Source organism: Oncorhynchus mykiss, chromosome 6 (genome assembly GCF_057628025.1).
Source record: "Oncorhynchus mykiss isolate SJ-2025 chromosome 6, ASM5762802v1, whole genome shotgun sequence".
Taxonomy (NCBI): domain Eukaryota; kingdom Metazoa; phylum Chordata; class Actinopteri; order Salmoniformes; family Salmonidae; genus Oncorhynchus; species Oncorhynchus mykiss.
The window spans coordinates 45,013,740-45,028,246 of record NC_143027.1 but is presented as its reverse complement, the minus strand read 5'-3'; the positions used below and the strand labels follow the sequence as shown (position 1 = coordinate 45,028,246).

The following is a 14,507-nucleotide window of genomic DNA, read 5'->3' as shown; positions in this document are numbered from 1 at the left end:
ATAATTGGTAGCTTAAATTAAACAAATTCAGAGTTGGCCTACAATTAAAGTGAATTTGTATTTTTATTTTGAATAGCCTAGTAAAAGGGCATTTTAAAAATATTTTCATTTATATGCTGACACATTACCTTTTAGCTACATGAAATCTCACCACCGAGCGTCTCCATCTTCTCCCCTCATTCCTTTCTAAAGCGGGCAGAAAGAGGGCTGTCAACAGTTTAATGAAATATGTTTTGTTGTGAAAACATGTTACTGTTGATGTTCCTGAACAGATTTAACTTGGTTTCCCAAATTAAGGACTGGGTAGCTGCAGGAACAGGGTTCGAGAGCCTATGGAAGGCTGCATGCTCCTCAAACAGTGCTTGATGCATTCAGGGAATTAACCGGAATAGACTTCCAGACATGAGTGAAACATTTAAAAATGGCCGCCATTACAGTGCAAACAGATGACTTGTATTTTTTTCTCCTGCCCATTTGGTAATGAGCCATTCTAAATCAAAACTATTTTTACAAATGAGTAAAGACTAGATTAAATTGAGAGTAGTCTGATGGGGGAAAATGTGATCACTTGAAAAGGGAACAGTAGGTGCAGCCTATAGCCCCATTATGTAACACATATCATATATCCTTTTGATTTCTAAGGTTTGTATCATTCACAGCTAAAGTTGCCAAATAACTCTAAATCTAGCATATAAGAGCTGTTTCAAATGACCCCTTTACGCTCAACATAGCCACTTCAAATGTGCATTCGCACAAATATCCTTTTTGTCTTAATATAAAACCACATGATATAAAAGAATGGCACGGGACTTAAGCATATCTTGTCTGCTAAGTGAGCAAGCCTATGGCATGGTGCACAGCCAGATAACATTCAGTAGGCCAACTCATATTCTGTTCTTCCTGAAATACACTTTTTTCATATGTTTCTTTAGACCTGCCTAAAATAAAGTTGATTTATTTTGATGGTGTATATTCAATTGATTTGTGAGACTTTTTTTTTTAAATGTAATGTTCCAAAGGCTTGCATGCATGGATGCTAAACATGTTTGTTAATTAACGGTGAATTACCGACAGTCTTTTGCATGACATTAACCGGCTTACAAAATGTCGTGACCGCCACAGCCCTTGTTGATCCAACCTCAGTTTTCGCATATCACGACCATTAAACTCAGTAACTGTTTTCAAATCACCATTGGCCTCATGGTGAAATCCCTCTCAAGCATCTGATTTGGGAAGGACGCCTGCATCTTTGTAGTGACTGGGTGTATTGATATACCATCCAAAGCCTAATTAATAGCTTCACCATGCTCAAAGGGATAGTCGGCGTCTGCTTTTAAAAAAATGTTTACACATCTACCAATCGGTGCCCTTCTTTGCGAGGCATTGAAAAATGTCTGTGCTTGAAAATCACTACTCAATTGAGGGACCTTGTAATTATCTGTTTGTGTGGGGTACAGAGACGGGGTAGTCATTCAAAAATCATGTTAACCCCTATAATTGCACACACAGTGATTCCATGCAGCTTATTATGTGATTTGTTAAGCACATTTTTACTCCTGAACTTATTTAGGTACGCCATAACAAAGGGGTTGAATACTTATTCACTCTAGACATTTCAGCTTAATTTTTGTAATGAATTTCGAAAATGTTCTACAAACAGATTTCTACTGACATTACGCGGTATTGTGTGTAGATCAATGACACAAAATCTAAATGTAATCCATTTTAAATTCAGACTAACGCAACAAATGTGGAACAAGTAAGGGGGTGTGAATACTTTCTGAAGGCTCTGTTCTATATGCACCCACCCATTCATTCACGCGGACCCAAATGCAAATGCATGCTTGTGCACTCCCCCATACACACGTGAGCATATTTACACACACACACACACACACACAACACTAAACCGCTTCCCTAAACCTCCTTTAGCACAACGGCATTCATAGATCCTCAAATTATTCCCGAACACACACACACACACACACACACCAAACGGTGTAAGTGGGTAGAGGGAGGACAGGGAAGCAATTGTTGAACCAACCCAACAGCACTGTTACAACCTGTTGTTGCCTCGTTGCGTCATATCACACATTTCTACTGAGAAGGAGAGGAGCAGGAGGAGAGCAAAAAAGAAGGGAAGAGAGAGGGAAGTGAAGTGTCCCTTGAGAGAGCATGTGGCTTATTAATTTTCTCCTTTTCTATCTCGGACCCTCTCTCCTTCTATCACACTAATTTACACTGAGTGGACAAAACATTAGTACTGACTGGGTGATTCCAGGTGAAAGGTATGATCACTTGTTAAATCTGTCTAAAAGACCAGTTAAAGAAGGAAGTCTTGAGACAATTGAGACATGGATTGTGTGAATGGGCAAGACAAAAGATTGAAGTACATTGGAACGGGGTATGGTAGTGGGTGCCAGGCACACTGGTTTGAGTGTGTCAAGAACTGCAACGCTGCTGGGATCCTCACCCTCCACAGTTTCTCTTGTATATCAAGAATGCTCCACCACCCAAAGGACATTAAGCCAACATGACACACTGTGGGAAGAATTGGAGTCAACATAGGCCAGCATCCCTGTTGAACACTTTCGACACTTTGTAGAGTCTATGCCCCGACTGAGGCTGTTCTGAGTGCAAAAGGGGGTGCATCTCAATATTAGGAAGGTGTTCAGAATGTTTTGTGCACTCAGTGGCTTTGAAACCTTTTGAAACCCCTACCACGTGGGTAAAATCACTGATGCTCTCTCTCTCTCGTGCGCTCTTCTCTCTCCTTTATTTTCTCTCTTTATCTCACCTCTCTCTCTCTCTCTCTCTCTGTCTCTGTCTCTGTGTTCTTTTATCTGGCGGAAGCTGTCTATCCAGATTGAGCGGGGGGCTTACGTCAGGTTTTATTTGAAGCTGGAGAGGTTTGAGCTCAACAGGAGGAGAGGGGCGACCGACCAGGATGATGCAATGAAGAGACACACACACACACACACACACACACACACACACACATTTGGAATAATTTATTTGGATTCACTGTCAAGCCTATAATCATGGAAACAAAAACACGGTCTCCGCAATCACTCTCTCTCTCACACACACACACACACAATGTGTTTTCCCTGTTGGCATGTCGGAAGGGCCAGTGAACGATTGCAGGATGTTTGAATACATTATGTTTTTCTATAGCTAAAGGGTGTATTTATCGTTCTATGTAAGGTCTATAACAGCGGAGGCCAGTAAGAAACATGGCGCCTATTTCATTCAGAACAATCTGACCATGAACTGAGAAGTTGCCAGTAGTTTACCCATTCCTAACTCTGATATCAGTGGTGGAATGAATCAATGTTTTTAAAAACGTTTAACCCATATTTTTCATAGGTTTTGCAAAGCAGTGATTATGTAAGTTGTATGTGTGAACTGAACTTTAGTTTAACAGAGTAACGCTTCATTCTAAAAAAGCAAAGGTTCCTTGTGTATCCTTTAGGGGTTCTTCAAATTGAAACTGTGGGGGAACCCCTATAAGTTCTTCGAAGAACCCTTTTAATGGGTCCTCAAAGAACCTTTTGAATAATCTTTTGCAGTTCATTTTTGAACTAGCCCCTTCACCTAATTATTATTGTTATTATTATTCATAGTAATATGCATAACACTAATATCAATAACACAATATTTTAGTTGTCAGTGTTTAATGATTTTAGTGGCAAAGCAGAATAAAAAAAATCCAAGTATGAGGTAAACTCCCAGCAGGGCCCCAAGTCCAATGAGTATATCTACTGGTGTGTTGCTATTGATGTTCTCCTCATCCATAGCCAGAATGATTTTTGCAGTGCATGGTGAATCGAACAGGCTTCCTGTTATATTCATCAGAGGTGTAGGGAGGGTGAAGTCTGTGAATCCCAAAAATAGTAATTATACAGATCATTAACAAAATATGCACACGACAGCATTCATACCTTGTGAATGAAAAAAAAATTATGTTTTGATAATGTTTTTCACCTTGTCCATAATGTAGAGGCCTATGGGATAAGGTAAATGTGATCTGCATAACATACCAATAGACACACCTTTTGTATGCCTCCTCGTCTGTATACCTACAGACACAAAAGTGAGCAGTTCAGTCATCCTCACCCAATACAGCTAGCCTTCAACACATTCTTATAGCCTACATATTCTTACCTCTTTGTTGGTTGATATCCATTGAATTGTGTCCTTTTTCTATTTTTTTAGAAAGATTGGCACAAATATAAAAAGATAGATGGTATCATCATAAAACAATATCAATTTAGACATACATGGGACAAACCTTAACCTTAAATTGAGGAGATCTTACAAATGTTCAGTTAAGTGCCTGCGCCTGTTGTTCTTTCAACTTCAAATCCAAATATTTCAGTTGGGCAGTTAGGTTCCTGCAAGAACCCCCACCTACTAAGGAGGTTCCTTGATGAACCCCACCTCCTATAGGGTTCTTGGAATAACCTTTTTGGGGGCAATTTTCAGTGCCAAGATCCTTAAGGTTCTTCAAAAAACTGAGAGGATCTTTTTGAACCCATCATGTTTTGAGTGTATAGCAAGAATCTAACACAATGCACAGTATTGTAATGTACACATTAGAGCCCTTGTACGCAGGCTGTCATGCATCGAGAAGATGGCACAACAAAGCCTATTCCCCCTTAGCTCTACCAACATGTACATATTACCTTAATTACCTCGACTAACCGGTGCCCCCGCACATTGACTCTGTTCCGGAACCCCCTGAATATAGCCTCACTACTGTTGTTTTATTGTTGCTCCTTAATTATTTATTATTTCATTTTTTTACTCTTATCTGCATTGCTGGTTAAGAGCTTGTAAAGTAAGCGTTTCACTGTAAGTATTCCACGGATGTGACAAATACAATTTGATTTTATTATGCATACTTCCTACAATTTGATTTTATTATGGATACTTCCTACATATCCCATCTTGTTTTTCACACCGTAACGCCCTCAAACTCAACTCTGGACCTCGAAGACAGTTTCACTGCATTTTTTCATTGTTCCTCTCTAATCAGGGACTGATTTTGACCTGGGACACCAGGTGTTTGCAATTATCAATTTAATACCCATTTAAAAATTCAATTCAAATAATAATAAAGGAGGCGACAAGGACAAAACAATATAACTTGAAACTAACGTAAACCCCCTACAGTGGTAACAAGGTTTTTGATATATTTTTGTATCTGGAAAGAAGACATAACTCTTTAATAAGAAGAAACTCGTGAGAATTATGATGACGATGTTGAGTGTCTGTGTGTGTTCCTGTCTCTGCCTGTGTACACCGTGTTTTTCTGCCTGTGTAAAAAAAAAAAGGTATGTGCGTAATCATGTGGCCCTCTGCTCTCTCTGTCTGTGTGTCCGTCCGTCCCTCCCTCCAATGAGATTAGGGGTTCTCCCATGGAAGTCATGGATGTTGAAGGCTGACCGCAGTACTGCAGGCATTGTTAGCAGAAAACAGGATCCCCAATTATAGTGAATGGAAAAAAGTACATCTTCGTGTAAATTAAAACAATTAATTGAATACAATCATGGTACCAATAATTGCTTTAAATACTCCCGGTGTATGTCCTTGAACCGATTATTTTAAAATTGAACACAGAAGTTATAAGGATAATTTAGTTGCAAATACCAGCCTGCAGTACCCCAGTCGGCCTTCAACTTTAGTTACTCAATGAGAGGGGGCAGCAGTGAGCTAGCCTGCAACGTCACTTCCTGGAGTAGCTCAAACTGCGCATGTTAAGTCTCCATGAGATGCCATCTTAACTGACTTAATTTGGCTTCAATGCGCTATTGAGTCTTCACATGGGAGGAATGGTGTCACATGATCGATGGCATTGTTCATTTATATATACAGTCATTGGTGTGTCACTAACTGGAACAAAGCTCAGGCTATATGTCACATGTTTGATGGCCCAGCTGCAGTCTGGTGACTCACAACAGCCATACCTGCTGCTGCTAGCCTGTACATCCGAGTGTGTCAGTGTGTGTGCGCATGTGTGGAAGTGATGCACCAATGACTCACGGTGATCGAGCCGTCCAGTTTGTGTGGGTCTGTGAGTGTGTGTGCATGTGTATATTTTCCTCCAACTGTGTGTCTGATCTTCTGCTTGGATGAGCAACAGGAGCAGACAGTGAGCAGTCCATGCCGTACCATCTTCTTCTGCCCCCTCTACCCTGCCAACTGTTCATGTGACATACACACACATTCAGCTTGTAATTCCTAGAAAGAATCAGGTTATATGGGGATGAGTAGGATATTGGAGCAGACAAGGTTGTACCGAGTCTCTTGATCAGTCTGTGTGTATGTGCATGTTTGTGTTGGTCTTTAGGTCCTGATTGTAAATGTAATCTCTATGTTGTGTGTAGGCCTCCAGTAACTCCATCATACACGTGTCTCTGTGTGTGTGTGTGTGTGTCTGCTACATGGATCGTGCCTTTCCTGACAAGCTGCTTAAATACCAGCCCCTCATGTCACGCCTCGGCTATCAGTGCAAGCTCGCTGTCCTGGCCATGTTCACAGGCTGATAGTACATAGCCTTCAGATAGCAGGCCTGCATAAGACGAAGCAGCTACCAAGTTACTACTCGGTGTCAGCACTTATGGGCAGCATTGTTGTGTGGAGACGGTGCTATCTGTTTCCTTAAGTGTCCAGATATCCCTGTCCTGAAATGTTTGAATGGTTATTGTATGAATTATGATTTGTGGATTCATAAAGTATTTAAAATTGTGTGTCTTCCATCCAGGTAGTGATCATAAATGCTGTCTGTCTGCACGGTTACGTCCTAACTTATTACCACCTCTCTCTCTCTCTCTACGTTTTGGCATGGGAAACGTGTACATTGCCAAAGCAAGTGAAATAGATAATAAACAAAAGTGAAATAAATAATATTTTTACAGTAAACATTACAGTCACAAACATTGCAGATTCTAGTAACTCTCTCTCTCGCTCTCTCTGTATGTTTTCTCTCATCCAGGTGGGTATGGTAAATGCCCGGCGCGTGGATGAGGAGCAGCAGCTGCAGTGAGGTGGAACATCGCGGGAACCGCGGTACCGTCTAGCCCCGCCCACCATGCCCTCGTCCACGCGGAAGGGAGCGCTGAAGGACCCCGAGCTGGCCGACCTCTTCTTCAAAGATGACCCCGAGGAAGTCTTCTGTGACCTGCACGAGATCGGCCATGGCAGCTTTGGGGCCGTCTACTTTGTGAGTAGTACCTCAGGGCTGGATACTAAATTGAGTTATGTCTAACTCAGAAATGTACATTTCGGAAATTTTAATTAAAACATTTTATTTTTAAAATGTAATTTTCATTTAGCTAGGCAAGTCATTTTAACTAGGCATTACTGAAATCATTTTCACAATACATTTAGTACTTAGATAGTATTTGAAGTTATTGGCCAACTATTGAACAGGGCCTATTTCATTTCAATTTCTCAACCAATGGAAATGCTTTCATGGCGATTGTCAATTGAAAGTGCTATTTAGTCCAAGACTGGCCCTGGTCAGTGTGTGTGTTATATGCATTGGGTGAGTGCAATCCCTACTATTCACTGTCAGGATCATGTTAGACACCCAGTCTAGCTGTCTGTGGCTATAGATGTCAGAGTCCAGGGACAAGATCACTCGCTCTCTCAAGGTTGTCTAATAATAACTCTGCTGTCATTTCTGTTAAATTCTGTCTCTGCCGCATTTCTTAATCTGGTCGTCACTAATGACAGAAGGCCTTTAAATCTAAATCAACGCAGAGCGGGAGAGAGGGGAGGATGAATCTGCTAGCACCAATCCCTCCATCCTCCTCCTCCCCTCCCTTCACCCCTCTCATCCCTCCCTCTAGCCCTCTCCTCCTTTTCCTCCTCCCCTCCCTCCATCCTCTTTCTTTCAACCCTCCCTCCAGCCATCCTTTCCCCCCCCCCCCTCTTTCTTTCCACCTCCAACATCCCCCCCCCCCCCCCCCCCCCCCTCCTCCATCCCCCAGCCTGTCCATATGCAAGGCTGGGGGGAGAAGGATAAACGGAAGCCTTTCCTCCTAAGACAGCTGTTCTGCGCGTTAAGTGGCGAGGCCAGCTGGTGATGGATGGCTGGATGGATAGATAGTAGGGCAGGCAGGAGATTTTACCTGGCCTGGTTGACTGACATTAGTGCTCCTCGAAGTCCAGTCATCTACCGGACAAGGCTACATTCATAGAAATATACTTATTAGAATGGGAAATGGTTTTAATGTGGCAATCTGGATTTGAGGTTAATGGCTGTGTATCAATAATTTAACATTCCAAAATGGATATACCAATCCCAGAGTAGCCCTTTAAAATGTTCCAGTCAAATTGCCATAGTCTGAAGGGATTTGCCCATTCTAGTAATTATATTTATATGGCTATGGTACTGTATGTCAGCATGCCACATGAGGCCATCAGTCTTGTCTGGCTGATTTGGCTGGCTAGTATGAAATCCTGGTGCCTTTTTGGTAATTGATACACTTCTTTACCCGCTGTGAGCTACTAGGATAGCTATCTGCAAGTGTTCGCTAGCTGCTGTGGCTAGCTCATAGCTCTACTATGCATTCACATTCCTTCTGACCAAAGGCATGTGTATGGTGGGAAATGACTGAAATGGAATGAGGCACCATCAACGTTTGTATGAGGAAGCCATCCATGTGTTCTAAAAGCCTTAGGGATTTTAACACGCGCAATGTTCTAATTACTGTGTGGTTAAGTACCTAGCCAGCTAGCTTCTCTGTTGAGTTGCTTGTTTCCTCTATGCTTGTTTTCGTCTATGCTCACATTTGTAACTACAGGGAGTTTCCTACATATGTTTAGTATTGCCATCTTTTGAGGAGACAGTTGATTCTTGTTTCCCATTTACCCTCATTTGACTCAGAGCCATATACAGAGAGTGGCTACATCTCAGTCATATGACCCACTTTTACCAGTTTTTGGCTACCAACTGGATTCTAGCCAGCTGTTAAATATAGGCCTATATCCTGTATCCAGACTACAGCTGTGCGTTTCTACGAGAAATGCCTGTTCTCACATTCACCTTTCTCTCTCGCTTTACATTTCTTTTCCCTCTCACTCACTCCCCTCCTCTCCTCTCTCTTGCCTACTCTCACTGCCCTCTACTCTCCCTCAGGCCAGAAACTCCTACTCCAACGAGGTGGTGGCCATCAAGAAGATGTCCTACAATGGCAAACAGACCACTGAGGTGAGAGGACTGCAGCCTTTTACTCACTTTAAACACAAGATGAACTAATTTAGCACTCTGTCTGCTTTATCAGTCACACCTCAGGCCTTGAAACAGAGGTTAAACAAGATGAGAGGACAACTAATACAAATGTTTTGAACTCCCTCTCAAACTCTTCCCTCTATGGCCAATGGGACGGTCACAACTCAGGACTTGAAACGGAGGTTCAACATCCCATGGGCAGTCCCTTCCTCTGGCTGCTATGATGGTCACAACTCTGTATTTTTGAAATCACAACCTGGCCACTGGAATGGTCACAGCTTAGGCCTTGTAGCAGAGGTCAAATGAGACGAGAACAACTAACACAAACACTTTGAAATTACACACTGTTCCCACTCTGGCCACTTTATGGTCACACCTAAGGGCTTTAAACAGAGGTTCAACATTCCCTGCGATCCACAAGGCCTTGGGTTGGGGTCCTCCTCTCTTGTGTAAATGGAACTGACCTATCCATAAACCCACTGCCCTGGCCAATATGTCAGTGCCAACATGCTGTGAATAGGGCTCTTTGCAGATGTGTTGATGTTGTTGACTCTTACACTCTCTCTCTCTCTCTCTCATTCTCTCCCTCCTTCTCTCCTCAGAAATGGCAGGACATCATTAAGGAGGTCAAGTTTTTGGAACAGCTGCGCCATCCAAACACCATTGAGTACAAAGGCTGCTACTTGAAGGATAACACTGCCTGGGTCAGTGGAGTGTGGCAGAGCTGCCAGGGAAACCACTCCCCCCCCCCCTCTTCATCAGGCTGCTTCTATCTTTCTTTCAACTCTCTTTCTTTCTTTTCATCTCTCACTCTGACTCTTTCTCATAATCTCGCTCATTCTCTTTCTCTCTCGGTCTCACCATTTTCTACCTTTCCCATTTTTGTCTCTCTCTCATCCCTCTTTTGCCTAGTTTCTCTGATTCTCTTTCATCATTTGTCTCCTTCTCTAAAACCTCCCTTTTACAACATGGTTTATGTCATGACCTTTTAAAATATGCACCAACCACTTCCAGTGTAAAAGTCGTTAGGAAAATCTTTTTGCACTTGACAGCACTTTCTCTTATTTTTGGTTTCCACCACCTCTGCTATGATGGTAATAAATGAGGCCTTCCTTGTTTTTGTCTGAGTCATTATATAATAGATATTTGGGGTTGTTGGTAATTTGTTTAAGGAGGCAACTCTTAATCTTGTGTGTGTTTTTGGGTGTCCACTTGTCTCTGACCTATGACCTTTCTGTCTCTTCCAGCTGGTGATGGAGTACTGCCTAGGCTCCGCATCAGATTTACTAGAGGGTGAGTAGTAAACACACATCCAGCGCGCACACACACAAACACACACACATACTTATCCACCTAAACACACACAGTTCATTCAAAGAGAAGTTACAAAATCGCAATGAGAATATCGGGGTTATTTTTGAGCATGTGCTTTATAAACCCATTAGAAATGCAACATTCATGGTAAGCAAGGAACCTTTTATCTCTAAACAGGGTGTGTAATATTCCACTGTGAATGTTCCTGTTCAGGGTCTCCAAACATTCCGCACCTTGGCCTACGTGATATATTTAGCACTTCTGTTTGTGTCCCGTCCTGGCTGTCATGGAAACTGTTTTAAACAGCCATGACAGTTGTCTGGTTTTGACCTATTTTTGTGTGTGTGAAGCACTTCTGAAATTCCTCCACTGTAGTTCTGCTTCCTTTGACTCTAAGGCAAGGCGTCGCTCTGCTAGCCTGGTCCCAGATTTGTTCGTGCTGTCTTGCCAACTCATATTGTCATCAAGTTGGTAAGACCGCACAAACAGATCTGGGGCCAGGCTTTCAGAGCAGCAATCCACCCACCGGGAATGTGTTTTATAACCCTTTTATCCCAACCCTGTTAGACTTTACACATTTAACAGATGCTTCTGGGATTTGTTGTTGTGTGTCATATCAGGAAGGGCAGATTGCTTTTGTCTCTAGATAGCACTGACGGTTTTCCCCCTTGATGTATTTTTCTCTTCTTTGTACCCTCCATTCCAGTTCATAAGAAACCGCTCCAAGAGGTTGAAATTGCTGCCATAACCCATGGTGCCTTGCTAGGACTGGCTTACCTCCATTCCCATAATATGATTCACAGGTGAGCTTCCGGTCTACCTGTCTTCCATATGCCCCCTCGTTAAAATGTTTGTCATCAACATCTTAAATTAGCCCCACCCCCCACTTCTCCTTCACCCAAATCCAGACAGCTTATGTTCTGAAAGAGCTGAAAAATCTGGATCACTACAAATCAACTGGGCTAGACAGTATGGACCCTCTCTTTCTAAAACTATCAGCCAAAATTGTTGCAACCCCTGTTACTAGCCTGTTCAACCTCTCTTTCGTATCGCCTGCGATCCCTAAAGATTAGAGAGCTGCTGCGGACACTCTAGACCCAAACTGTTACAGACATATATCCATCCTGCTCTGCCTTTCTAAAGTCTTCGAAAGCCAAGTTAACAAACAGTTCACCGACCATTTCGAATCCCACCGTACCTTCTCCACTATGCAATCTTGTTTTCAAGCTGGTCATGGGTGCACCTCAGCCACGCTCAAGGTCCTAAATGATATCATAACCGTCAAAAATAAAAAACAGTACTGTGCAGCAGTTTTCATCGACCTGGCCAAGGCTTTCGACTCAATCACCGCTTTCTTATCGGCAGACTCAATAGCCTTGGTTTTTCAAATGACTGACTCGCCTGGTTCACCAACTACTTCTCAGATAGAGCTCAGTGTTGTCCAGACCTCTGGCAGTCTATGGGGGTGCCACAGGGTTCAATTCTCGGGCCTATTCTTCTCTCTGTATATCAATGATATCACTCTTGCTGCTGGTGATTCTCTGATCCACCTCCTACGCAGACGACACCATTCTGTATACATCTGACCCTTCCTTGGACACTGTGTTAACAAACTTTTAAACGAGCTTCAACGCCATACAACACTCCTTCTGTGGCCTCCAACTGCTTTTAAATGCTAGTAAAAGTAAATGCATGCTCTTCAACGATTGCTGCCCGCACCCTCCTGCCCGCCTAGCATCCCTACTCTGGATGGTTCTGACTTAGAAAATGTGGACAACTACAAATACCTAGGTGTCTGGCTAGACTGTAAACTCTCCTTCCAGACTCACATTAAGCATCTCCAATCCCAAATTAAATCTAGAATCGGCTTCCTATTTCGCAACAAAGCCTCCTTCACTCATGCTGCCAAACATACCCTCGTAAAACTGACTATCCTACTGATCCTTCGGCGATGTCATTTACAAAATAGCCTCCAACACTCTACTCAGCAAATTGGATGTAGTCTATCACAGTGCCATCCGTTTTGTCACCGAAGCCCCATATACTACCCACCACTGCGACTTGTATGCTCTCGTTGGCTGGCCCTTGCTACATATTCATCGCCAAACCCACTGGTCATCTATAAGTCTTTGCTAGGTAAATCCCCACCTTATCTCAGCTCACTTGTCTCCATAGCAACACCCACCCACTGCACACGCTCCAGCAGGTTTATTTCACTGGTCATCCCCAAATCCTTCACCTCCTTTGGCCACCTTTCCTTCCAGTTCTCTGCTGCCAATGACTGGAATTGAATTGCAAAAATCACTGAACCTGGAGTCTTATATCTCCCTCTCTAACTTTAAGCATCAGCTGTCAGAGCAGCTTACCGTTTTGACCGTACGTTTGTTTATCCCATGTGTAACTCTGTTGTTTTTGTCTCACTGCTTTGCTTTATCTTGGCCAGGTCGCAGTTGTAAATGAGAACTTGTTCTCAACTGGCCTACCTGGTTAAATAAAGGTGGGAACAAAAAATAAAAAAAATAAAAATGTAAACACGTTTGAGCTCTTGCTGAGACGAGATATGTGGTGCCTCTGGTCTCATTGTTAAGTAATAATGAACTCATCAGAGAGAACATTCTTAGAGTTGTCATCTGCCAACCCTAATCTGTATTTCAATGTGCATTCCAACAGGCCCTTTTCTTGAACATCACTTACGGAGAATGTTATGTGAAACCTTTATCATTTTTCCACCATTGCCCATAAAGACAAATATTACTGTTTTATCATGTTAAAAGTTCTGAAACCGAAAGGAAAGAAAAAGGTATATTTATTCACCACATAAATTAATTGTGAGATTGTATGCCTCCCCAAGTACAGGCCTAAATAAATGTGTGCTCCTCTCACTGTTCAGCTGAGCTCAAGGAAAGGCCTAAATAAATGTGTGCTCCTCTCACTGTTCAGCTGAGCTCAAGGAAAGGCCTAAATAAATGTGTGCTCCTCTCACTGTTCAGCTGAGCTCAAGGAAAGGCCTAAATAAATGTGTGCTCCTCTCACTGTTCAGCTGAGCTCAAGGAAAGGCCTAAATAAATGTGTGCTCCTCTCACTGTTCAGCTGAGCTCAAGGAAAGGCCTAAATAAATGTGTGCTCCTCTCACTCTTCAGCTGAGCTCCAGTACAGGCCTAAATAAATGTGTGCTCCTCTCACTGTTCAGCTGAGCTCAAGGACAGGCCTAAATAAATGTGTGCTCCTCTCACTCTTCAGCTGAGCTCAAGGAAAGGCCTAAATAAATGTGTGCTCCTCTCACTGTTCAGCTGAGCTCAAGGAAAGGCCTAAATAAATGTGTGCTCCTCTCACTCTTCAGCTGAGCTCAAGTACAGGCCTAAATAAATGTGTGCTCCTCTCACTGTTCAGCTGAGCTCAAGGACAGGCCTAAATAAATGTGTGCTCCTCTCACTGTTCAGCTGAGCTCAAGGAAAGGCCTTTATTAAGCTTGAGTTATTTGCATTTCAACCCGACAGTGAGACAATATTTCCCTTTCTTCCTGCTTTTAAACGCATCACTATAAAGTCACATTGTCATATGCACGCCACATTAGAGGCTGGTGGATATACAGGCACATGCATGAAAAAGACAGACGCCAGTGCACTTCAAACGTATCACTCCCAAGAGGTAGCTAATACACCTAAAGTAGCCCATATCACTCTGAACCATATCCCACCACCCTATTCTAACCCTGTTTGATGTGTCATCGCTTATTTTTTCTCTCTCTCCAGAGATGTGAAAGCTGGAAACATCCTGCTAACTGAGCCAGGCCTGGTCAAACTGGCAGACTTCGGCTCTGCCTCAATCGCCTCTCCTGCCAACTCCTTCGTAGGAACACCTTACTGGTCAGTACCTACCATTTTGAAGGTAGAGTCAGCGGAATGACGTAGATGCATAAAGTAAACAGCATAGTGGGTCAATTTCCGCA

At 42.8% G+C, this 14,507-nt stretch overlaps 1 protein-coding gene across 4 annotated transcripts in view; it reads left to right on the top strand.

Moving 5' to 3' along the window:
• Positions 1-14,507, top strand: part of taok3a (TAO kinase 3a) — a 93,146-nt gene that overhangs the window by 53,977 nt on the left and 24,662 nt on the right. For all 4 annotated transcript variants that reach the window (XM_036980176.2, XM_090237985.1, XM_036980178.2 and 1 more), the window contains 6 exons: positions 7,001-7,228; positions 9,152-9,223; positions 9,847-9,948; positions 10,492-10,537; positions 11,265-11,361; positions 14,311-14,424. In XM_036980176.2, coding sequence (XP_036836071.1) covers positions 7,097-7,228; positions 9,152-9,223; positions 9,847-9,948; positions 10,492-10,537; positions 11,265-11,361; positions 14,311-14,424 — 563 coding nt within the window. In that variant the 5' untranslated portion in view covers positions 7,001-7,096. The remainder of the gene's footprint in view (positions 1-7,000; positions 7,229-9,151; positions 9,224-9,846; positions 9,949-10,491; positions 10,538-11,264; positions 11,362-14,310; positions 14,425-14,507) is intronic.